At 32.6% G+C, this 26,737-nt stretch overlaps 3 protein-coding genes and 1 pseudogene across 3 annotated transcripts; 2 read left to right on the forward strand and 2 right to left on the reverse strand.

Moving 5' to 3' along the window:
• Nucleotides 1–694: 694 nt before the first annotated feature.
• Nucleotides 695–2,402, forward strand: LOC110665573 (flavonol synthase/flavanone 3-hydroxylase). Its single transcript, XM_021825772.2, has 3 exons — nt 695–1,184; nt 1,352–1,679; nt 2,003–2,402. The coding sequence occupies exons 1-3, from the start codon at nt 730–732 to the stop codon at nt 2,213–2,215; spliced, it is 996 nt and encodes a 331-aa protein (XP_021681464.2). The 5' UTR covers nt 695–729; the 3' UTR covers nt 2,216–2,402.
• Nucleotides 2,403–5,407: 3,005 nt separating this feature from the next.
• On the reverse strand, nt 5,408–6,711 carry LOC110665595 (fluoride export protein 1-like; annotated as a pseudogene).
• A 9,140-nt stretch (nt 6,712–15,851) lies between these two features.
• Nucleotides 15,852–17,593, reverse strand: LOC110632842 (retrovirus-related Pol polyprotein from transposon RE1). Its single transcript, XM_021781189.2, has 2 exons — nt 16,237–17,593; nt 15,852–15,994 (listed from the first exon to the last, which is right to left on the reverse strand). Exons 1-2 carry the CDS (start codon nt 17,267–17,269, stop codon nt 15,948–15,950), a joined length of 1,080 nt encoding a protein of 359 aa, XP_021636881.2. The 5' UTR covers nt 17,270–17,593; the 3' UTR covers nt 15,852–15,947.
• Nucleotides 17,594–20,879: 3,286 nt separating this feature from the next.
• LOC110665571 (glycine-rich protein 2) lies at nt 20,880–22,035 on the forward strand. Its single transcript, XM_021825771.2, has one exon. It carries the CDS (start codon nt 21,131–21,133, stop codon nt 21,734–21,736), a length of 606 nt encoding a protein of 201 aa, XP_021681463.1. The 5' UTR covers nt 20,880–21,130; the 3' UTR covers nt 21,737–22,035.
• The last annotated feature ends 4,702 nt before the right edge of the window (nt 22,036–26,737 follow it).

Consider the following 26,737-nt stretch of genomic DNA (forward strand, 5'->3'; position numbering starts at 1 on the left):
ATTTAAAGTCTTAAATAAGGAATAACTATCTTTCAGAAAACTTTACATGATTTAATTTTAATTATTAATTGTATGGAATCTTATATAAATTTCATCATAATTAATTATTATTATTATCTATATATATATATACGCACACACATATCCTTCTCAAGGATTAATTATAAAACCAAAACAACCTAAAATGCTTACTTCAATTAGATAAGAATTTTCACCAATGAAACTAATTTATTTAGGTAGGTTTGGTTTATTATTTATTTATTTTTTAATTCAAACTAAACCTAACTATGACTAAACCCATCACTAACTTACTGCATGCCAATATAATCTTTCATGCAATGTTTGCTTCCCAAATTTATAGGTGAGAAACCTGTCAAACGAGCCCTACCCTTTCCTTATCTTCAACAAAGAAAATTTTTATCTACACTAGCTAGGCCACACTTGATTAATAACAATTCGTTGATGGAAATAGTTATTAATTTTTGTCAGAATTTAAATTTGAGATTTTATATTTTTGAAGACGATTTCAATATTATTAAATAAAAAATATTTACCGTATATGAAAATTTATTTATTTCCGGTTAAAAAAAAAGGGACCTTTGACAAATGATAAAGAGTCACGGAAGTACAAATACAATGCAGGGTGAGGGTGAGTAACTAATAAATAATAATCTTCCTGTCTATATATATCAATGAAACATAGCTGATAGAAAAAGCTTATCAGAGAGAATGGAGATTGAAAGAGTGCAAGACATTGCTTGTCTTTCCAAAGACACCATCCCAGAAGAGTTCATTAGGTCAGAGAATGAGCAGCCAGTAATCACCACTGTTCATGGGGTCAACCTTGAGGTGCCAGTAATCGATATGAGCGACCTAGATGAGGAAAAGATTAGTCATTTGATTGTTGATGCTAGCCAGAAATGGGGAATGTTCCAAATAATCAACCATGGCATACCTGAAGAGATTATGAACCAGTTTAAAAGTGTGGGTAAGGAGTTTTTTGAGCTTCCACAAGAAGAGAAAGAAGTTTATGCAAAGGAACCTGGGACTATGGAAGGCTATGGAACATCTCTTCAGAGAGAAATTCAGGCCAAGAAAGGCTGGGTTGATCATTTGTTCCACAAGATATGGCCACCTTCCGTTATTAACTACAAGTTTTGGCCTAAGAATCCACCTTCTTACAGGTTTGATACAATTTCTTTATATACGAAACTCAAACTTGTACTTATCACCAGTCTAAGCCTGCAGGTGTACAAATTCGGGATATTTTTTTAATTAATGTTTAACAAAGAAATATTAATCTTGGTCTTTTTGTTGTTTTTGGCACTGTTTCTTGTTTTTCTCTTGGCAGGAAGGCCAATGAAGAGTACGTCAAGAACCTACATGGAGTGGTGGATAGATTATTCAAGAGCTTGTCAAAAGGTCTAGGACTTGAAGAGAATGAACTAAAGGAAGCTGCAGGTGGGAATGAGTTAGTTTACCTCCTGAAAATAAACTATTACCCACCGTGCCCACGCCCAGATCTGGCACTTGGGGTGGTGGCTCACACTGATATGTCCTGCATCACCATTCTTGTGCCCAATGATGTCCAGGGTCTTCAGGCCTCTAGAGATGGACACTGGTACGATGTCAAGTGCAGCCCTAATGCACTAATCATCCACATCGGTGACCAGATTGAGGTAGCTCTCTCATTCTCTCCTAAAGGAAAAAAAAAAATGATAATTATAATATATAAATTTTATATTTTTTTAATCCGTACCTTAACCTTTTAAAGTAAATGGAATCTTTGGAGTTTGAAATTATGAGAGAGACACCTTCTTTCAAATCTCAGCTAATTAAAAAGCCTTTTCATAAGATGCATAAACAACAAAGTGACATTATTATATTTAAGAAAATAGTACACATAGTGAGATGTTGATATTTTGTGAAAAAGAAATTAACTCTGAATACGTAGTATTAAAAAATTATATATGTTAACAAATTAGGTTGATGGTTTTGGCAGATCTTGAGCAACGGAAAGTACAAGAGTGTGCTTCACAGAACAACAGTGAACAAAGACGAGGCAAGAATGTCATGGCCGGTGTTCTTGGAGCCTCCGACGGATTTTGAAGTGGGGCCTCACTCCAAGCTCGTTAACGAAGAGAATCCACCCAAATATAAGACCAAGAAGTACGGTGATTATTGTTATTGTAAGCTCAACAAGATTCCACAGTAGTAGTTGTTGTGTGCTGTAACGAGTGGTGCAAGAAAATTAGAGTCAAATGAGCATAAGGAAGGAGATTTATCATGTAACTTAGGCTTGTTTAGATTATCTAGTAATATTAAATATCATCGTATTCTCTGTCATATGATTATTGAAAAATAAATAGTTGAAAATGAATTCCATCTGTTTAAATAGTTAACTTATAAATATGTTATTTACCATTCAATTGTTATTATCTTTTACTTATTTGTATAAACCTAACTGACAAAGAATACCACTTAGTAAAAAATATTAATTAATTGATACGCCACGTGATAAAAAATATTAAATAATTGATATGCAACTAAGAATGTAAACATAATAATTATTTAAAATTCACTTGAGTTAATTTATCTTTTTAAATTTTAAAATTTAAATTAAAGAAAGATATTGATTTTGTTTTTTTATCTGATAATATATATATATATATATATATATATATGAATTAATTAAAAAATAAAAATAATCTATTATTTATTAAATTTCAAATTTTAAAATTTAATAAATTTATTAATACCAAAAAATAAATTCATTTCTCTATTGTATATTGAATTTAGTATTTATTAAAATCTCTCTTTTCACTCAATGATTTTGGTAATTTAATTGTTCTTTATATAATTATATTTTTAATTATTTTTAAATATTGCTATTTATATTTGATAACAATTTGTCAAATCTCATTTATTTGTGTGTATAAATATATATTTTGCTTCAAAAAATAGATATTCTTATAAAATATTTAAAGTTTGAAATCATTTATCACGTAGAAGGCATAAAGTTCATAACTAACTTCTATTCGCAATTTAAAAATAATATATTAATCAACTTGTTTATTTATCCACATTTAAAATAAAATTATAATTAATTAAAAATTTTATCATTAATAAAATTTTATAATACAAATATAAAAATACATATAAATTTATATTATTAAAATAAAATGAATAGTTAATTTTATTCTCAAGGTTTTCGCTCAGATAAGGTATGTCTTTACAATTGCAATACGATGCTTGTTATGAGTTTCTAATTAAACAAGTAGTAAAGTTTGGATCTTTTCAAGCAATTCTTTTTCTCTCTCCCTCAATAATTAATGTGGAGGTCTTTTGCCTGCTGAACTTAGCCTGGCCACCGGTCGTGACTGGTTTCGGGCGTGATAAGGAGAAGAATCGCAATTAGGTCAGTTAGCCGGATTTCAATCGGTTTTAGTTTTTAATATTTGATTTTGGTTCCCTTTAGTTTTGGTTTTAATTTTCAACAATTTCAGTTTGAAAATAACTTAGTGTACATGGCGCTCTGCAGAGCCACCAATTATTATTATTATTTTTTCTAAAAAAGATATGATTTGAACCGAATTAGAATTGATGTTTGAACTCAATTTAATCCTAATTTAGGACTTAAAGAGAGGGATAAAAAAACCAACCATAATTATTAAACTCAACTGAAATGACCAATCGAATCAATAAATCAGTGAACCAATCCTTAAATTGGTATGGATTTATAACTGAAGCAGACAAGAAAACAACATGGTCGACTCAATGATTGAGCTGAGGTGACCAATTAATCCAATTAGTTCAATTATTCAAGACAATTTTTATTTTATTTAGTGTTGAAATGAAGAATTAAACTAAAAATTTCATAAAAAGTCTTTAAAATTAAAATCAATTGAGTTAATTTGATTTTAATATATATTTTTTTAATATATACTCATATTTTATAAATATTAAAAATAAGATTATATATTTATAAAAATTTTGTATACATTATATCATTTGAATACTTATATATAAAATTTAAAAATATTATTAAAATTTATGTAAATATAACTTAATAAATATTAAAATTTTATTTTAAATAATTAAAATTTAATTTATTAATTTTATTTATTTACATTTACAAGTGTGTTGATTTATTTGTTACTTTTAACTGATAGCTGTTGATAATTGATTTATATTAAATATTTAATAAAATTATAATTAGTTATTGCTATTGATACGTGAAATGATATATCATATAATTTATTTAATTTATATATTATACTATTTATTATATTATTAAAATAAATATAATTATTAATCTATTATATTATAAATGAATTTGAACCGGTATAATAGATTAATAATTATACGAATGCAGGTTTTTTTTTTTTCTAATAATTAGTTTATTTTTCTTTCAGCAGCTGTAGTAATGATAATAATAATAATAATAACAATAATAATAATAAACGCGTACACTTGAGCCACGTACAACTTTTGAAAAGCGTCGACATCCTTCGTCTCTCATAAATGTCACAAACCACCGCTCTAAGTAGTGTCAGTGCCTGCTTTTACGTCGACTCTATTAAATCTTTGGCGAGTTTGGTGAGGTTTGTGGCTGTGGCTCCTCTCTTTCCAAGTAGTGAATAGTAAAAGGAGCTTCATATGGCCCTATAAAAGATTCAGGCTATGCTATGCTCTGCTTTGCATTATTAGGCTTTCAGTGTTCACTCATATGCTCCATTATGAGGCTTTTCCCTCCATAAGTGGTTTGAACCATTAACTACGGTCCCACTGATAACTCTCACATCACTGTTGATTGCCCCACATGATTGTGTGGAGAGGACAGTTTAGGACGAACTACCCAGATTCAAAAAGGGCTATAAAATAAAATTTTTGATATAGAAAAATAAAATAAAATTTTATTGTTTGATATACAAAAAAAAAAATTCATGTTCTATAATATTTTTGTATTTGACCCTTTTCGATTCAAGAGGAAATTATCATTAAACTATGTCTAATTATGTTGCAATCCAAGTCCGACCAAATAAATTGAATAATGGATCTTATTGATATCTGTTCACAACTAGAGTCTTTGATTTCTGATCCACTGATCTTAACAAAATGAATTTTAGGAATATGTTCTATCTATAATTCAATTTCCTAAATTTTTTACATTTTTTTTTTCCAAACTAAGGGAAAAGTACGTATGCATAACATTTTATGCTTTTGAAATGTACTATAAATAAGGTAAATTCTTGTATAGAGCTGATCTATCGTAATTCAAAATTCAATATATATGGTGAAATCAACATTTTTGTGTCTTAAATTTATTTAGGTCTATATAAATTTTTCTCTAAAGATATATGCATGCACATGCAGTTAAGAAACAGTCAAAACTTGGCTGACGTAGCCAGCCGAATTTTACAGTATATGGCATTGGTAGAGAGGCTCACCTTTGCATAACTAATAGACGCAACATGTGGAACAATGGTGGCTTTTCTTCAGCTTGTACCAATCAAATTCTGCACCACGTCAACCTGGCATGTATCAATAAGAGATGTAACAATAAGCTGGCCATAGCATGTTATTCATATCCCCTTGTCCAAACAGGTACGTATTATATCAGGATCCCCAAGCCAAATAACATCAGCATTATTATTAAAGCATAAGCATAAGCTTTCCAATTTTGGTTACGTTCTTCCATGGCATGTTATTCAGTAATGAAAGTTGAAACAGCACTCAGACAACCCAAAATTCCAAACTGTATGCCTGTTGAAATGGTATTGCAGGCCTTGGTATGAACCTGCAGCACCAACCAGACCTCAACCAATCAAAATTCCAAATTGCAGTTATGTGAATTATGCAATTGCCGAATTCAACTTCAGACTTTCTTAAATCTCTTTAACAACTAATACAGTAACATTATAGAGCTAGAATAATGAATGGAAATAGGAAAGGAACAACTGCCTATCAAAATAGATGCTTGCATTTTTTCATTCGATAATGCCAAGACATTGAGGCAGATATAAAATTTGGTGAACCCTCAATATTAACCTGTCAATGCTTGTGAATTTCTCTTAAATTTAGATCTACATTTTCAAAATTGATTTAGAAGATTTAGAACTTACCATTTTCTTCAAAATAGTGAGTGCAGCCATGATACATGCCATTGGCAATTAGAGTTCCAAATGGGACCCATTTCAGATAGCCTGTTTTCCCTAATCCATGTCCATTAAACCGTGTGCCAAGAACCACCTGATCCATATTCCTGGTGCTGCAACTAAGCAAGCCAGCCATAAATGGGCACCACTGCTGCCACTGTTGAACCCCTTTAGCAGTGTCCCACTCACACTCCATAAAATGCCAAGCGCAAGCACTAAAACTGCTGTAACTGCCAGATGACGCTTGTGGCTGTGTACCCTCTAGTTGCCGCTACTTCTAGTTTCACCTCTATTTAGTATTTTGAGAAGTGACTTGAAACGCTTGGCTGTCCTAATACCAAAGAATAGGCTGCAAGGAACAAGCCTGAAATATACACAACGGGAAAGAGCTAACTTTACATTACTATCTATTAAAATTTGATCAGGCACAAGTATAAGAGTGCAAGATAAGTTTTCATGCGCCAATTACCAATACTCCTAGATGTTTTGTGCATCTTGTCAACTGGCATATTACCTAGAAGAAAACCAACCAGCACAAACACCCATTGGCCATCGACAATGAGATCAAGCATTTTCTGATTCCAGCCACTGAAAGTTGTGGGACTTAACAACTAACCAGTTGTTATCCAATGGCAAAAGGATCAGACACACTGGCTATATCTCCTTCAAAAACAACACTCCACCATCCCATCAAGAATGAACCAACCAAAATAATGAATACTAAGTTTACATGGGAGTTCTATTTTTACTAATCATATTTACTGAAAAAATCCCAGAGTGGAGGAGATGACAGGAAAGCTAAAGAAAATGTTTTTCATTTTGGAGAAAAAGCCTCACAAATATTAGTGTCACATTCCAATTTCTTAACCATGCCCTATGTGTCAAGATACCATGGATTTAGTAATGACACCTTGTTGTATGCACATACTTGAATATGCTCTCACTTCATTAGAAGGGCAGGAAACCAAGTACATTTTACAACAAGTTCTCATACTCTACAAATCATAGGACATACATTTACAGCTCCTTTGTTTTTCTGGAGGGAGGAAGCGGGGAAGAGAAGGGGAGGGAGGGGCGCGCACTTTGGAAGACACAAATTCCATTCCCATGGTTGAGCACCAAATTCACAAGTCAATCCTACACATATGTACTTCCCTGCAGATCTATTGAATCCTAACAAACCAATCCTTACCCATCTATCTTGAACAGCTTATCAGCAACACAAATCAGAATCGGAGACATGACAATCTCAAATAATAACTGATAATTAATTACATAACAACTCTAATTTTCCTATCCACAATCATTTATATTTAATCATTTATATCCACAATATGTGCAATGATAACTTCTTTTTCTTAAATAAGTACATCAAATATCTCTGTTGAAGTCTGAGAATGCCCAAATGCACTTTCTTATAAATTTATTGTTATATTATTTCTAGACTATTGATGCTTCAACCAATCAAAATCTTAATATCCGCAAGAAATATAATGTACATGATAAGGAAGCATATGCAGTTAGGACCAAAATCTAGAATCTTCATTAATAATAGAATCATCCCAGACAACTCTTCTAACAAAAGATATGGCTAATCTGTTTATAACAAGTTGGATAGCACCAAAAGAGAAAATATGTCAATTATAAATAAAATAGAAGAACAAGGGAATGTGTGTATGTAGGTGCACCCATGGGCTCTGTGTTTTTGTACGTGTGTGTGTGTGTGTGTGTGTGTGTGTGTGCACTCTTATGCACGCACATGAGAGAGAGGAAAGTAAGAACAGCCATGTTCGAAGGAAGGTCAAGGTATAAAGGGTAGTGGTCAATTGTCACACCAGCTACACTAGGGCCAAAAATTTTCTGTAATAAGTACCTTGTCAAAACCGGAAAAGTATACTGTCATACATTAGTATAGTATTGATCAATGCATAGCTAAATTGAGGGCAACTCCCTCAACTAAAATAAACAATAAGAATAAAGTTGGAAAGGGAGAGACAATTTGAAACAAGAGTTCTTCTTTTTTTTTTCAATATTCATTTATAGGTTGTGGAGCCAAAATTAACTTGTTTCTGAAGGCCCAATTAAAGAAATGACATTGTGCAATACACGCTACAAATTGAACCTTTCAAATCACATAAGAGAACCAAAAAAGCTGTAACAAATTTCAAACATATATGCAGAAAACTATTCATCTACACCACCCCAAATATCAAGTTGAGTAAAAAAAAAAAAAAAAAAAAAAGAACAACACATACAAACAGAACTTGAGCCTGAATGCACTCAATTATCTCAACTATAACAAGACAAAACAAGAGATTTTAAATTAAGATTATGATCCATGAATCATTGTTATGCCAACAGGGGATCCTATATTCATAGAACACTATAAAACTGGTGTAGAATGAATTCAAGGGAGGAAAGTGAATTTGACATGACAATTTTAATCATTTGAAAGAGATCCTGACAATTTTATCAAATGTTCAGATTAAACCTCTGGTGCTAAAACTACTAATAGAGTAGCTTGAAGACTAATATGTGAAAATTACCCTTAAGACTAATAGAGTTCTCACTTATCTGTGCAATCACCCTCTTGATTTAACCCAGTCTTTTGCACACGCAAACAAAGCATGATGAGATTCTTACACAAAGAGTATCAATAATTACTTAATGAAGAAGAGTCTTCAAGGATAACTAAAATATTCATTCAGGTTCTTTTTTACCACAGAGATTACACTTTTCTCTTAGATTGTCAACAGTGTGTTTCTCTACAAGATCAATGTTGCTTTTGGATTAGTAAAATGATTCATTAATTTCCTAGTGCCATTGTCTAAGCACTATCACTTTCCTAATAGTTCAATAACACCCTCCTAGGGTTAAGCATCTTCCTAGAAAGATCCCTACTGTGAACAGTAATGCAAATTCTTCATGATTGAAGTTCAAACTAATAAAGAATACACAGCATCTGCACCTAAAAGTTAGTGGGCCATGTACCCAGAAATCATAGTTGGGAAGGGAGTTTCACATTTATCAGATGTGCCTTAAAGTTAACTTGCCCGGTGATGTGTGACCCTTTATCCTTGCCACTCAAAACATGCACAGGACAAATAGACATCCACCCTTGTAGCCATTGCCACTATATACCACCTGATCAGATTGAAATGCATGTACAGGATGAGTAGACATCCACCCTTTCAGTTATTTTCACTGTACAACACCTAATGAGATATAAAATAGATATAAATGCAAGGAGTTAGTTTGGATAGAGTGATACTTGCTCAAAGTAATAATTTTAAATATCTCGGCTCAGTCCTTCAAGTATATGGGGGATGTGAGGAGGATGTTAGTCATAGGATTGAAGCCGGATGGTTGAAGTGGAGATGTACCACAAGAGTTTTATGTGATCACAAGATTCCTAATAAGTTGAAAGGAAAATTTTATCATACAGCCATACGACTGGCCATGTTATATGATAGTGAGTGTTGGGCACTGAAAGAGTCGTATGTGTCTAATATAAGAGTTGCGGAGATGAGAATGTTAAGGTGGATGAGTAGCCATACTAGACTAGATAAAGTTCGTAATGAGAGTATTAGAGAAAAGGTAGGAGTGGTACCAATTGAGGATAAGTTAAGAGAAGGGAGATTGAGGTGATTTGGTCATATGAAGCGTAGACAGACGGAAGCTCCAGTTAGACAAGTAAAGCATATTAGGGTAGAGAATAGAAAGAAAAGAAGGGGTAGACCTAAACTGACGTGGAGGAGAGTAGTACAACATGACCTAGAAGTATTACACATTTTCGAGGATTTAACATAAAATCGTTTAGAGTGGAGAAAGAGAATCCATATAGCCGACTCCAAAATTTTGGGATAAAGATTTAGGTGAGTTGAGTTGTATTATATTGATAGGAAAATGACCAATAGAAGCATTCTAGCTTTGAATTATCTAGACTAATAGAGTATTGAACAACAAAGATCATGAAGAGTTGTAGAGTAAAAAAACATGATTGCAAAAAAGATCAAAACAACACATATTAAGAGAAAACGAAGGATCTAGCTAAAACAGTGAAACAAACAAGAGGGATGAGGAATAACATAAACTCAATGGAGCAAATGATGATTATTGAAAACATTTAGACAAAACTCCTGCACTTCTATTTAGAATTGTATCATCCATTACTAATTGAAAATTACATCAAATGCGAATGCAACCTCCACCTCTATAATTACCGATGGCATACTTAACAAGTAAAAAATTAAAAAGAAACTAAAAATTCAATTTTTCATTAAATTAACTATTCACTAATGTGAAATTGCGAATACAAAACTTTCAGGAAGTAAAAGTAAAATGTATATATACAGATAAACTAGACATGATATATATTCCAATATTGGTGATAAAACCATCTCTTTTTCCTGCATATAGAAGTGAGACAAAAATTGAGCTGCTCATAATTTGAACATACAACACTTTTTTTATTAATATGGCCTGGTACCATGAACGACAAAATTAAATGATTCTAATCATCAATAAAGAAATCAAAGTAAGTGATTAATTGCAAGCTCACTGGTTTTTTGTCCTTAGAGCACACCATAGCATCTGAAAGATGAGATATGATTTCTTCTGGAACTTGTGACACAAGGGACACTATTCAAAATTGTGGAATCATAAGAACTGATCCCATATGATTGTAATAAGTTATCCTCCCTGATGGGAAACACTACTCCACTGTCTAATGCATTATAAAGGGATAACTGGATGCTGCTACTCTCACTATGCCGCTTAGTATGAAGGGCCCTATCCCCAATATCACCTGCCTCTGGAAGGTTTTCACTTTCAATATCATCATCTATTTGAAGGGGCACAGTGTGTCGATAAACTTAATGAATGCCTCCCCGGCGAAGAGCCCATGCTACTTGTCCAACCAAATGATGCAGTTGGATTGGGTACAGAATCATCATTCTTCACGTAATAACTTCAGAAGTAGAAGTAATATCATGAGATTTATTCTAAAACCAAGAAGATATCACAAAAATATGATGCAGCTGCTGATGAAGATGATCATGTTATTTCTTCCAATTTTAGTTACTAAAAGGTCAAACATGAGGATTAATTGACACTACCATAGGCAAATATTGTAACATGTGTTGCAATCTACAAGAATTGTTATAGAAACAAAATGACCATGAATAAAATGAGAGATAGAAACACAAAAGAAAGCTTTCAGTAAAAAACCAAAAAAGTGCAACCAAATATTGTCATTGTACTGTTAATTCTTAATTATATAAAGTAAAAATTATTGGTAGAAGATATTTTCTAAACATATAACCAGCCGGTTGTGCTTTATATAAATTCACAATTTGAGTATCAATTAATTCAAAGATAACAAGAACGATGGAATATCACCAACTAAATAAATAAATATACAAGGCCTATATGATGATAAGGGGCATGTGAAATTAAATACAATCAAATTTGACACAGCGACTTTGGTGATTTTCCAGAACAAATAAGAAATACTGTCTAACCAAGTAACTTTTCAGGCAGCACATTGGCCATAGATCTTTCTATATTCACTCCAATTGCATGACTGACAGTAAAATAGAACCAAACATTAAATTATAACAATAAACAACATAGGAACGACATTGTCACAGTACATGTGTGATTAAGACAGAACTGTAAAATTACACCAAAATAGCTCCTTGACATCTAAGCAGAGTCTGTCCCCTGTGAATTTTTTAAAATTTACATTTGGGCCCAGTCTGATACCTCTTATTCAACTAAAGAGATTCCAACTTTAAGCTCTACAAAACCACGTTGACATTTTGACAAGAAAACCAAAATTAGTCTGCCATTACAGTCCACTTAAATGCTATCATTAATCATTCCTTGTAAAAAAATTAAGAGTTCCCCAAGATAAATAAGTTTTAGATAGAGAGAGAGGTTCGGACCACATGAGCTTCAATAATTTAATGGGCTACACTGACATCAAGATATGATACCACTACAACTTTTGGTCCCAATTACTGGCCCCCTAAAAAGAAAACGGTGTATTAAAAATTGAAGCTGAATATTTTGCTGGCTTGTGTTTCTGTTAGCATCAAAATCTGATCCCCCTCAAAATTTTTGATAACACAACTATTATTGTCCTGTATTTTTGAATGTATGCAAAACAGGTCAAAGTGGATCCCATGAACCAACATAACTAGAAAAGGACTTCAAAAGCAAACCTTAAACAGTAAAATTAGGCAATTCAATCACATTTCTTCTAGACTCAACCAACACTAAATCACAAGAAGTTTACTTATCCACAGTTCCAAGATGTGTTCTCCACTAGCGAAGCAAAAAAAAAAAGGACAAGAACGAACCAGATAATAAAGTGAAGAAGATGTAATTTTATTAATGTGAAACCTCAATGATCCAATTGACAGTATACATTCAGCTTAAATAAAAAGAATAATAACAGAGGTTGCTGAAAAGGAGGAGAAAAATAATGAAGACTATCACTTGGAAGGGAACGAATTACCCAAAGAATCTCAACCACAAAGACTCATTCAAATATACAATATTTACAGAATTCACCTTATCACTCCTTTACTCAAGCCTAAAAACACGGCATCCTTATTTCTCCTGAGAGGCGGACTCGTCCTTATTACTCCTTGAGCTAATATCCCCCCTCAAACTATGTCCAGGGTGGAGACATAGTTTGCGTCGAAATTGTGCTAGGCGAGCCTTTGTCATGGACTTCGTAAATATATCAGCGATTTGATATGCTGAGGGAATGTATCTTGTGATCAAAACCCCTTGAGCAACACGCTCTCTAACATAGTGATAGTCAAGAGCAACATGCTTACTGCGTGAATGTAATACTGGATTGACTGTTAAATGTAGTGCACTAAGATTATCACCATATAAAATAGGCGGCTGCTTGGGATAGATTTGCAAGTCCTGTAAGAGATATCCAAGCCAAGTAAGCTCGGCTGCAGTGTGAGCCATGGAACGATACTCGGCCTCAGTGCTAGAACGCGCAACAGTGTGTTGTTTCTTGGCACACCAGGAAATGATATTGCAACCAAGAAAAGTACAGTAGCCTGTAGTAGACCGTCGTGTGGTTGGACATCCGGCCCAGTCTGCATCAGAAAATGCACTAAGAACAAGTGAGGTATCTTTTTTAAAAAATAAGCCAAAATGTATTGTTCCTTTGAGATATCGTAATATACGACGAACATATTTTAAGTGAGACAAAGTTGGACTGTGCATGAATTGAGAAATATAGTTGACACTATAGGACAAATCCGGTCGGGTTAGTGTCAAATACTGTAACGAACCCACAAGCCCTCGAAAGAAGGTGGGATCAGCTACTGGTGTCGGGTCTGTAACAGCATCGTGTCGCTGAACAAGTGGAGTGGGCATCGGTTGACAATCCACCATCTGAGCTCTTTCCAAAATTGAATAGGCATAACGGGTTTGATTCAATTGTAACCCAGAGTCAGTCGATTGAATTTGAATGCCTAGAAAATGATGCAATGGCCCAAGGTCTTTCATGGAAAACTCCTTGCTTAAGACCTGCAAAAAATTCTGAACTAGAGCCATAGACGATCCTGTTAACAACATATCATCCACGTAAATTAATAAAACCAATACACCTGTCGATGTATGCATGACAAACAAGGATGGATCAGCTAAACTGCAAAAAAAACCATAATCAATTAAAAACATACTCAACCTATTAAACCAGGCTCTCGGAGCCTGTTTTAAACCATACAATGCTCGCTGTAATTTGCAAACATGATTAGGATAATTAGGATCTTTCATTCCAGGTGGCTGATCCATATATAAATCTTCTGTTATAAATCCATGCAAAAATGCATTTTTCACGTCTAATTGGCGAATTGGCCAATTTTTCACTAAAGCCACAGAAAGAACTAAGCGTATGGTTCCTGGTTTAATAACAGGGGAGTAGGTTTCGGTGTAATCAACACCATCTAGTTGATGAAACCCCTTGGCAACTAGTCTAGCTTTCAATCTATCCAAATGCCCATCAGAATTTATTTTAGCTTTAAAAACCCACTTACACCCTATTATATTTACATGCGCTGGTCTAGGAACAAGTTCCCAAGTGTGGTTTGACTGTAAAGCTTGATACTCCTCTATCATAGCCTGTTTCCAACCTGGATGTGCAAGAGCACTCTTAACAGTTTTAGGCTCAGGAGGTATATCAGGAGATATAGACACATGTAAAGCATACTTTGGGTTTGGCTTAACTATTCCGGACTGTGACCTGGTGACCATCGAATGTCGAGGCTGCAATGCTTCGTCCTGAACTTGTTCAGCTGATATTTCAGCCAAAGATGATGAACAGACTTCAGGAAGCAACTCTTCTTGATCCGTATGAACTGTTGGTAGACTGATTACAGTACCATCAATCATAGAAGTACCAGGTACATGAGTATTAGTTGGAGATGACAAAAACACCGAGTCTGATTCAATTGCAACAACTTGTTTACCAACAACGTCCTCTGCTGCTAAGGAATTTTGAACTGTGTCTTCAACTCTATTTGACAAAAACAATGGAGGTGGAGACAGCTGCTCCTGTTCAGCCTGTTCTAGATGCATCCCGTCATCTTGAACAGCATCAGAGTGTGAATGATGAGCTGCTAGTGGAGACTCACTTGTAGGATCAGATTCTGTTTCATGATCTCCTATAGTCCGATTGTCATGTGTTGCTGGTATAGGAACTGGTAATACATCTGGACCTGCACTTTCTTCAGAACTTAGTGGAAAATCAAGAATCTCAGAGATGTTAACCAAGAATCCATAAGCTTGTCAACAAACATTTTATTAGGAGATGCATATTTATACGGAAAAACATTTTCATCAAAGCTCACATGTCGAGATATTATTATTTTCTTAGTTTTGGGATTGAAACATTTGTAACCTTTGTGTTTTTCACTATACCCTATAAAAACACATAAACAAGACTTAGGATCAAACTTATGACCTCTTGTGTCCCATATATATGGAAAACACTTAGAACCAAAGACACGTAGGGAGCTATAATCAAAATGAGTTCCATGCAATTTAAAATATGGTGTTTCATTCCCTAGCACAGAAGTAGGCAACCTATTTATTAAAAAAACAGCAGTTTGAAAAGCATCGACCCACATAGACAATGGCACATGACTATGATACATCATCGTCAATCCTAATTCACGAATAAAACGGTGTCGTCGTTCGACAGCACCTGTTTGCTCGGGTGTATGAGGACACGACACTTGATGTTTAATACCTTGTGAAAGAAAATGTGAAGATAAAGCATTATTCAAGAACTCACCTCCTCCATCGGAATGGAAAACCTTGATGGTCTTCCCAAATTGTCTTAGCACAAACTGTTCAAAAGCTTTATAAGCAACAAAGAAATCCGATTTTTTCTTTAGTGGTATAAGCCAAGAGTATTTAGAATAGTCATCTACCAAGCAAGCATAATATTTAAATTTGGCAAAAGATAAAACAGGGGCTGGTCCCCATAAATCACAATGAACTTTTTCAAATACAGTGGTACTTTTATTGGAAGACAAACTAAATGGAAATTTGCTCAATTTGCCTAATTGGCAGCTATCACATAAAAATTTAGAATGCAAGGAACCTTTAACATCAATAAGGTTCTTATTAAACAAAATAGAAATCGCAGAAGGTTGAGGGTGTCCTAATCGTTGATGCCATATGTCTGCTGTTCCAGACCTAAATCGATTGGAAAAATATGCTTTCGGATTCCCTGACAAGATATAAAGGTTATTTTTCCGTGGCCCTTGTAGCAGTACCTGTCCCGTCTGTCGATCCTTAACAGAAATAGAAACATTAGAAAATTCACAATTCACAGGATAATCATCTGTTAATTGGCCTACAGAAAGTAAATTCTTTTTTAGAGCAGGAACAGAAAAGACATTTGAAAGTGATAATTTTTGCTTCTGTTCTATAGACGTCATTCCAACACCATCGATGGATAGAAACGTTCCATCGCCGATGGTTATGGAATCAGGTCCATAATAGTCAGTAAGTTTATGGAATAGATTTTTGTTACCTGTCATATGATTCGATGCACCAGAGTCTGCAACCCAGTCAGTATCTACAACATCAGTATCCAATGTGAGTGCCGAAAGAGCTTGAGCAGGGCTGCTTTGTTTTTCTTGTGGAATCCACCAGCAAATCTTCGCGATGTGACCATCTCTGTTGCAGTATTGACACACTTCGTTCTTATACAGCTCTCGTTCAGCTGGTGTCATTCTTCTACGACCAGCCGGGGGAGGTCGCCGTTGGGAAGGATACGACTCTTTGTTTGGAAAAGGGTTTTGCGTTTGCTGGGCTTGAAAACCACGCCCTTGGGAATTAAATCTAGGACGCCGATTCGAGGAATTACTGGATGAATTCTGTTGATTTCCATAAAAAGCCACATGCGAAATTTGATCAAGACCAGATTCGTTCTGTGTGGAAAACCACACTCGTCGCTGGTCTAAATTCTTAAGTTGAGAGACCAGTTCATTAAAATTGGGTCGCGGTGGTTTAAGCATCGTCGTAGTAAACGTTTCGTACTGGGGTCCCAGACTGGTAAGGAGACAAAAGACTTTTTCTTCATCGGGTACTTTTTTCCCGATAGCGGCTAAACTGTCGCAGAGTTCTTTAAACAAACGCAGATGTTCAGTGATGGACCGATTTTCATCTTTGCGAAAATAGGTCAATTGCTGTCTGAGGGTAAATTCCCTCTCTTGAGAATCTTGTGCATATGCATCTTTTAATGCACTCCAAACAGTATGAACTGTTTCTAGTCCGATGACAAGTCCGAGTGATTCCTCACTAAGGGTGCCATAGATCCACCCACGAAGTAATCTATCAGACTTTTGCCACGCCTTGAAGATGTCTGATTGCTGTGGTTGATAGTTTTCTGGAATTGGATTGGGAGGGGTAACGAATTTCTGATCTTCAGGAAAGCCATTAACCAAATGATCCGACAATTCCTGACTTTCAGCTAAACTCAAAAGTTGTTCTCTCCACAGAGGATAGTTTGATTGTTTGAGCTTTAAGGTAACAAAATTGGCTACATTCAGAGAAGAAGCCATGGTGAGCAGATCGTTGAGGCTCTGATACCAAGATAACAAAGTGAAGAAGATGTAATTTTATTAATGTGAAACCTCAATGATCCAATTGACAGTATACATTCAGCTTAAATAAAAAGAATAATAACAGAGGTTGCTGAAAAGGAGGAGAAAAATAATGAAGACTATCACTTGGAAGGGAACGAATTACCCAAAGAATCTCAACCACAAAGACTCATTCAAATATACAATATTTACAGAATTCACCTTATCACTCCTTTACTCAAGCCTAAAAACACGGCATCCTTATTTCTCCTGAGAGGCGGACTCGTCCTTATTACTCCTTGAGCTAATAGAACCCACCCCACTCGCTTAATCTCTAATATTTGTTAAATGAACGTTATGCAGAAATCATTTAAAAATTTAATCTTTTTCGCGTTAAGCAAAATAATGATAAAAAAATTACAGGAAGCTAAACAAGCAACATGAGTAAATAAAAGGGTATTTCAAAAATGAATTCTGATGAGAATGAAATAACAAACCAAAATAAACAAATTAAGGAAGGAAATAAAAACTTTTCGACTCACCTAAACAAGAGAGAACCCTTATGGAGAGACTTGGGGAATGGAATGATGAGGGCAAAAACTGTCCTTTGCGAATTTTTAATGGTATTATTCTCCTATCAAAGCTTCTAACATTCCTCGTATTTCAATTCAAACTCAAAGCAGCTGAAATGAAGTAAGATTCCAATTCCAATTCAAGCACAGGAGTTAAAATAGGCACAGTACCATAAAATGTAAAAGGCAACGAAGGCTCGTCGTCAATAAAAATTAATTCAGAGAGCGGAGAAAGAAGAGAGTATATTGTAAAATATTTGTAATGGAGAAGGAGAAAAAAAAAAAAACGAAGTTTGAGCTCGAAAATGGCGGAGGATTGCAACAGCTTTCTGTAGATCACTGTATAGAGAGAAAGAGGAGAATCGTATTTAAAAAAATAATAATAATAATAATAATTAGTGTATTTTTATAATTGATCAACTTAATAATTCTATACAAAAATTTAAATGCACATTTTTTATTTAATACAATAATAGTGAGAATCAACTGATAACAATAAAGGGTGAGCAGGTTTCGATGAGAATTAAAAAATTAAATTAAATTCAGTCATTTTATTTTTATTTTAATTGATTTAATTTTAAAATTTAATTAATTTGATTTGATTTATAAATTTTGATAATTTTAATTAATTATTTAATTTGATTATTTTTATAAAAAATAATTAAATCGAATCAAATTGTCAGTATATATATATGTATATCAATCAAGGAAACTCTAAAATTCTTAAGTTCTGATTTTTAAATTTTTTTATTAAAATTTAATGTTAAAAATATAAAATCTTTCAAAATTCAGTTTGATTGGTTCATAATCAAACTGAACTAATATTTATCGGTTAGATTATGCTTGGTTATCTCTTAGTGATCAATTTGATTCAATTTTCAAAATTTTTAATTTTTAATTTTTAATTTTATTAATTTGATTCGATTTAAAATCAAACCGATCATTTGCACATCTCTAATAACAATCGTATAATGTTAGAGATAATCTGGTTAATTTTTTAAAAAATATAAGAAATGAAAAAATTTTACATTGAAGTCTCTCCATTTACTCTTTTAAATTTTACTGTTTATAATGTAAATTTCACTAATAATAATTTGATCTCTATATTTTTAAAATTAAACTATTTAATTCTTCAATTTTCATATTATTAAAGATATTTTTATCTTTGTACTCAATATTAATGGTAAAATAAATAAGAAGACTTTAAATAAGGGACTAAAAAATATCATTTCTAAAATACAGAACCAAACCATTATCGCTGGTAATTCTCTCCTTACTCCCTTACGTCTCTCATTTCAATTACAAAATTTGAGCAATCAAAATTATAGAATAAAAACACAATTTCAATTTCAGCTTCGAATTACAACACATCATCATAGTCTTTTGATCTCCTTTAAATAAAAATAAATAAATGAATGCGTGCGAAAAATAAAGGACAAAATATTTCATTAGTGTTTTTTATTTTTAATTGCAAAGTAATGTATTAAACAGCCCAAGAAAATCAGAATACAAAATATGACACAGCTACAGAGGTGGACTAGCTTATCACTAGAACGCAACTTCTCAATACAACCAGCTGCTTGATTAGCAATCCTACCAATAAGGGATAAGAATCACAACGAGTAACGTATTATAAAAATCACTGTATTTAAATTTAAATTCTATTAATATTATAAAAATTTAAAATCATTTTAAAATTAATTAAAATTTATTATTAATTATCAAAATTTATCTTAAATCTGATTATTATTATTTAAAAAAAATTAAATTTACTTAATTTTATATATTTTAATTAATATTTTACGTAAAAAATTTATTTTATTAATAATTTATAATTTAAAATTTTAATAATTTCATAATATATTTAAATTTTATTTTATATAAAATAAAATATATAAAAATTTATAAATATTATCATAAAAATATATATTTTATATTTAATTAATTATTTATATAAACGGATTCAGATTACAAATACTTAATATGTAAAACTCAAACTCGTTACTAACCTAATTATATGATACTCAAATTTATCTTATTAAAATTCGATCAAAAAATTTTAAATTTTAAATTTATTTTATAAAAAATCTATTTAACCTACAATAGTAAGTTTCTAACTACAATATCATAGTTTATAAATATAATTTGAATATGTTTTAATGAAGGGTAAATTCTACCGTATCGAATGAAATAAGATAAAAAAATAATTTTTTTTTATTTTTTTAACTTAAAAAGATGTTATAGTATATTAGAAAAATTTTTATAAAATAAAAATAAAATTTAAATTTTTTAATAATAAATTAAAATTAAAAAATAAAAATAAAATATAAAATAAATTTAAGAACGAAATATAAAAATTAAAATTGAGGAACGTGTCCATATAATCTAAAAATCCTTCTCTCTAATTGAAAATAAAAAATATATATAGTATATATCGTAAAAAATTCGATTCTTAAAAAACTAAAAACGTGTAAGAAAGGGGACGTGAATGGAGCCATGGAGGAGCTTTAAAGAGCAACCCGTACTATGGTGGAAAAACGACATGCATGGCTGCAAAATAAAGCAATGCTTAAGCAAACTTGCTGAGCACTGCAGAGCATTTGGCTTCGACTCCATGCCCCCTCAAAATTTGCCTCTGTAAGCCATCTTCAGGTTCGCATAGAGAGAGAGAGAGAGTAAAAATGATGGAGAGATTAAAAATTAAATAAGTCTCAATTTAATTAGTTTTTGTCATTCTCTCCTCTTATATGCGTACAAAATATATTTTTTTCTCCTTTATCTTTTCTCTCCTTTATACAGATAAACGAAACAATTTATCTTGCTTCTAATCTTTATAAGTACATTAAGTAAGTGATTTTAACAATGATATATTATATTTTATTATTTTTATTTTAACTCATTAGTATATAAAAATATTAGTTATAAAATAGAAAATTATATTAAAATAAAAAAGAAAAGATAAAATAAAAATACATACGGATATACTATGTAAGGACTAAATGAATATTTGGCGCCAGACTAAAATAAAAAAAGATTATTAAGACGGATCGGTCAAACCACTCGCGGATAAACCAGCAAACGCTTATTACTAACCGTAGGATAGCAACCAAAAGCCGTTGATACCGTCCGATGCCCACACGTCTTGTCCGCGCCCTAACAAACTCAAACAGACTAAAACCCCAAAACGCAGACGCTACTTCAGCACAATCCGACCTCAGTAACAAGCCGACGAGCTTGCATAAACTTCTAGATTCTTCTAGAAGATTCCATGGCGGAAGGTAAGAGATCCACTGGCTCCGTCAAGTGGTTTAGTGCGCAGAAAGGTTTCGGCTTCATTGCTCCCGATGACGGCGGCGAGGATCTATTTGTTCACCAGACCTCCATCCAATCCGATGGCTTTAGGACACTGTCCGAGGGCCAACCCGTTGAGTTCTCCATCGATTTCGGAGAGGATGGCCGTACCAAGGCGGTCGACGTCGTTGGTGTCTCCAGATCTCGCCGTGCCCCTCGTGGCGGCCGCGGTGGGGGAGGCGGAAGAGGATTCTATGGCGGGAGAGGGAGAGGTGGTGGTGGGGGAGGATATAATAGTGGTCGAGGCGATGGTGGTTATGGGAGAGGTGGGAGGGGTGGCCGGTCAGGCGGTGGCTCTGGATATAATACCGGTGGTGGCAGCGGCGGTGCGTGTTATAACTGTGGGAGATATGGTCATTTAGCGAGAGATTGTTATCAAAGCGGCTGGGGTGGTGGAAGGAGTAGCAGATACGGTGGAGGGAGCGGCGGCGGTGGATACTCCGGTGGTGGACGTGGGGCATGTTATAATTGCGGTGAGGAAGGGCATTTTGCAAGAGATTGCCCTAATGCTGATCAAAACTGAAACAATGTGGGTGTTTCTCTCAATGAAGGTGCTCCGGTAATTAATTCTTTGTGGATTGTTGCATTTTCGAGGTTTGTTGATTGTTTTTCAAGGGACGGAATTAGCAGAGGAGATGGAGCAGAACCACTTCTGCAGCCATTGCCACTTTATTTCTTCCTCATTAGGTTTTTTGGGTAATTTTGGTAATTGTTTGCTTAAGATATAGATTTATTCCTTTCTTTTTTTTCCCTCAGTTATTTGTTTAACATGATGAAATTGATCCATTTACATGTTCTATATGAAATTATTGATTTTGCCAATTCCTTTTTCCTTTTTCGACCATACGAATTTCTATTATATTTAAGAGTTAAGACTTCATGCTGCTTGGTTTTTCTTTTCTGTTGCAAAACTCAATTCCAAATTGCCATTGACTGTCTCCTTAAACTTTAGGATTGAATTCATAAGCTTTGTTTGAAAGCCAAAAAAATAATATAGATACATCAATAAGGTAGTACTCTACTGAAAACGATAGCAAGCAGTGTTGGATTTCTCAGTTTTGTTCACCTTCTTTCTTTTTTGTGGATAGAATGTCTTGTCCTTTCCTGTGTTTATCTTACTACATCAATAATTGTGGATATCTTTAATGGTAACAAATATGCAAATAATTGAAGTTTATCTATTTTTCTATGGCAGCATATGAACCAAGTCATACGAATGAAGTGGGCAAGTGGCTAGTTGCCTCTCATATTATTATTATTATTATTTTCAATTGTATGGCTAGTGTTCTCATAATCTTATCCAAAGTTCAGAGTCCTATGAATGGCCAATATTTGATGGGTTAAGATTGAAATCCCCCTTCAGTCTTGATCATCCACTCCTTAGAGGCTCTTATAGTGTGATCTTATCTGGTCCTTTTTGAGTTTCATGACAGATCTGAATTTCAAGGTCCATGCCCTTGATTTCCTTATTTTTATAATGAAATTTTGCTAGCAATTATTGAAAGAGGACAAAAGATTATCGCAAATGAATGGAACTTGATTACACCAAAAAGAAGGGCATAAGATCATTTATATACTGAGGGGATGTTTGTAATTTTAGGAAGTTGACTTCTTCAGATTTTTCTTCGTTTGAGGAAATATGTTCTCATAAAGTAATATTTTGATAAAAAAAAAATGACCCAAACAGAGAATGATGGTGTGCAGTTTTAATGTTGGATGTAGCTACTGAGAGCTTATATTTTATAAGCTCGTTGGATTTGTTAACAGGCTTTGCATCCTACCCAACTTTTTGACAATTTTTGCCTATCCGAGAAACCAAATGATCTGATATTAAGGGTAACCATTTACAAGCTTGTACTATCATATGCATCTGGCAACCGTGTTTATTTCTTCAATATCAAATGTGTACTTGATGGTTTGGAATTGACTGTAGAAGCTTTTTTTTTTCCCTAGTGATTTTGTCAGAGTTCTCCTATAGTTTTCATGCGTTCTCAAGGAAATCTCTGACCAAGAGACTGTGAGGAAAGGCTGCAGTCAATTGTCTCTCTCTTTGTTGCCTGGCTCTAGTTTGAGTATAATTTCATGCATTCTCAAATCTCTAACCAAAGATAACATGAGGGTATGTCTGTTTTACTGTCCATTGGTATGTCTTCATTTACCGGCTCTAGTTTGAGTTAATTTTTTTTAAGGCAGTTGAATTGTCCTTTCAATAGGTGGATATATTGAGCACTAAGCAGAGTAGGATGACATTACTTGTAGGGTGACCAAACATCAAAGGCGTTACTTTGAATTAATACGCTCGTGCACTAAATAGGCATGGCTGTTGCTTGGTCAAGCATGTACGGTCTATTCTCCCATGGTTAAAAAATATTCTATTTGCATTTGCCTTTTCTTTCTGTGTGTCCTTTTTCTTTTTAATATTTCTTCTGTTAATGATCTGCAAATGTAATTTCCGTTTATTTATCAAGCTTTAGGAGCTCTAATGATAAAAAAGGGATGTGTTTTATGCTGTATCAAAATTCATATTTGATGTTGTGCGGGAACTGTTGCTTATAATTTATTGGGTAAATTACAACTTAATCCCTGAGATTTAATAAAAAGCCTATATTTTCAAAATGTAACAGTATAGTCCATGAGTTTTTATCCATCAGACAATAGCTCTTCCTTATAAAAAAAACCCAAAATACGGTTAATGATTGTGAAATGATAAAGAGGACCTTAGGGCTAATTTAGTAGTCTTCTTTTTCCTCCATAAACCAAACTTTTTTGGACACATAACCTATTGCAAGGAGATGCATTATTACTTGTAAATTCCTTGGGCAAAATGGAGTTGTAAGATTCAAAGCCATAATTACTCAATAATTAAATAAGCTAACTAACATATTCTCTTCATGGATACCAAAATCCGCCCATCCTTCTCTTTCCTTTCTCTCTACAACATCGAAAACCCAAATAACCTCCTCCCTTGTTGTTGAGAACCCACAGTAAAGATTGAGAACACGAAGTTGTTCTTCTCTTCAGTCAATGGTTCTTCAGCATCTATATTGTGTTTCAAAACTGGTTTCATAAAGGTAAGTGTAGTCTTCCCAATGTTCTGTTTTTCTTTGATCTGCAAGATGGTAAATTGCATAGAATGTCACTGAACTTATCAATAGAGCACTTAGATTTTAGAAAACTTTAAAATGTTGGAATGCACTTGAGTTGATTTTTGAAAAGTGTTGCAGTGTAGATGTCATTCATTATTTCTTAAAAGACTCTGACAGGGAGAGAGAGAGAGAGAGAGAGAGAGAGAGAGAGAGAGAGAGAGAGAGAGAGAGAGATAAAGATTAATTGTATTTGAAACAATCTTTTCTAGGTAAAATATTCTAAAGATAATGGGGGGAACTGGGGAAGTGTCATGAAAGATGAAGAATCAAGAATCTTGTTTTCTTCTTTTATCTTTGCTTTTGCCTCAAAATAGTTTGAATTTGCTTTATAAGGGAAAAAGTTGCGGTCGATGAACATGAGGATCTAATCTTCATCTCCTTTTTTCACTTCATGCTTCTGCAGCCTCTATATTCAGTCCTTGCTTAGTTTGAGTTTTATCCTTTCTTTCCAATTAGTATTATTCTGGGATTAGGTAACTGGTTTTAGGAATGCAGGCTTTTGAATTTGAGGATTGTAACTGGATTTGTGCAAAAGAAAATCAAAAGATTTAAAGAGTTTATGATAATATGAATGTTTTTGGCGGGTGGCGGGTGGAGAATTGTATGATTAAAGCTTGGTTGTTGGTTACAGGTTAATGGAGTCAAGTTCTTGTTCTTTCCACTTTAGGCATTTACATGCTTCTCTTTTGGCGGATTGTTTCCTCCTGAGGAAGAGAGTTACTGTAGATTTGTGATCATGGGTAGCTTCACAGGTTGTAATTTATGTTTAATATTTCTGCTGGCATTTCAAAGACTGGACCATTTCTAGGCAAGAAAGTACCTATCTTTGTTAAAATGACTATAGTATCCTAAATGGCCTGCATGTAAGTTACACATGATTTAATGAATTCTTAATGCAATAACTAATCTGATTGAACTTTTTTTTTTTCTTCTCTTACTTGCTTTAAATTGTGTGTGTGTTTTTTTTAAATAAAAGATGTTAGCTTATATTTTTAATTTGAAAGTGAAATAAAAAAAATATAAAATTAAACTTATGACACACTGAAATTAAATATCCATAAACAGAGTTGCACATTTTCATGTCCTAAAGCATTGCCTTGAGTACCGGGGAAGGAGAAGCATCATTTATTCTCTTCCAAATGAATTTTTATATTTTGTTGGATCAAATGAATATAAATTTTATTTAATTTATAAAAGTAATTTGTTTATTTTATGAATTAATTATAGAATTTATTATTTTAAATTTGTAACTCATAATTTTTTTTATTAAATTAGAATATGCTCATTTCACTCATAATTTTGTTATTTATAAATTTATTAATTTTGATAATTTTATTAAATTTTTATAAAATTAAAAATATGAGAATTTAAAAAAATTTGTTATATTAGACAAGTTAAATATGGATTTATTATAAATGAATTTATAATAAACTAATTGCGCTTTGCAGTTTCTAATGAAGTCATACCCAAAACTTCTCCCATAAAATGGCAGCAAACTTAAAAAAATATATTTGGTTTCTTTGCAATACCTCCATTATCCTAGCCATTAAATGATAAATTATAATTTGATATGAATTATATCTAATCATATATATTGATTGTAAAATTACTATAAAAGTTTTTGTGAGAGTAAGGTTTCGTTTATTTTTAAAAAATAATTTATATATAAAAAATATTTTTAAAAAAATATTTCTTATAAAAATATTTTTTATTATTTAGTTACAATATTAAATTAATGATATATATTTATTTTATATATGTATAAGTATGTTCATATTTTTAATCAAATTATCAAAGTTAAGAAAATAATAAATGACTCTTTTTTAAAAAAATAGAAATCTTTTTTTAAAATAATTTAATTTTTCCTTTAATTAAAAAATTTTTTTTTATTATCTAATTTTTTTGAATACTCCAAACACTAAAAAAATATAAAAAATATATTTCAAAAAATATTATTTATAAAATAAATGAAGCTTAAATAAAGCTTAGTTGTCTTCTCTTTATAAGATCCCCTTAATTTTTTTTCTCTTTTTCTTTATTTGATTTTCTTTTTCTTTTTGAGTGGACAGGGTGAGTATTTTTCATTGGTGTCAATCCAACACCTTTCTTTCCAATAACTTTATATTTTTCTTTTTTTCAATAACTTATATATAGATTTTGAATATATTTTTTTAAATTTATTATTAATAGAGTACTTAATGAAGTATAAATTTTTTAAAAAATTTAAAATTGAAGGTTATCTGGTAGAGATTATGAAAAAATTATAGAATCAAAGAGTATAATGTATAATCTATCTATTGATCAATCTATATGTTATATTAGTATTATTAAAATTTTAAATTTTTTATATTATTTTTTATATGTGTAGTTAATTTCAT

Source organism: Hevea brasiliensis, chromosome 16, assembly GCF_030052815.1.
Source record: "Hevea brasiliensis isolate MT/VB/25A 57/8 chromosome 16, ASM3005281v1, whole genome shotgun sequence".
In the NCBI taxonomy this organism is placed as follows: domain Eukaryota; kingdom Viridiplantae; phylum Streptophyta; class Magnoliopsida; order Malpighiales; family Euphorbiaceae; genus Hevea; species Hevea brasiliensis.

Coding starts and splice junctions, on each gene's coding strand:
- LOC110665573 (XM_021825772.2), top strand. CDS start 730: ATGGAGATTGAAAGAGTGCAAGACATTGCTTGTCTTTCCAAAGACACC. Junction 1,185..1,351: donor AAGAATCCACCTTCTTACAG/GTTTGATACAAT, acceptor TTCTCTTGGCAG/GAAGGCCAATGAAGAGTACG. Junction 1,680..2,002: donor ACATCGGTGACCAGATTGAG/GTAGCTCTCTCA, acceptor TGGTTTTGGCAG/ATCTTGAGCAACGGAAAGTA.
- LOC110632842 (XM_021781189.2), bottom strand. CDS start 17,269: ATGGCTTCTTCTCTGAATGTAGCCAATTTTGTTACCTTAAAGCTCAAA. Junction 15,995..16,236: donor TGCATCGAATCATATGACAG/GTAACAAAAATC, acceptor ATTTCTGTTAAG/GATCGACAGACGGGACAGGT.
- LOC110665571 (XM_021825771.2), top strand. CDS start 21,131: ATGGCGGAAGGTAAGAGATCCACTGGCTCCGTCAAGTGGTTTAGTGCG.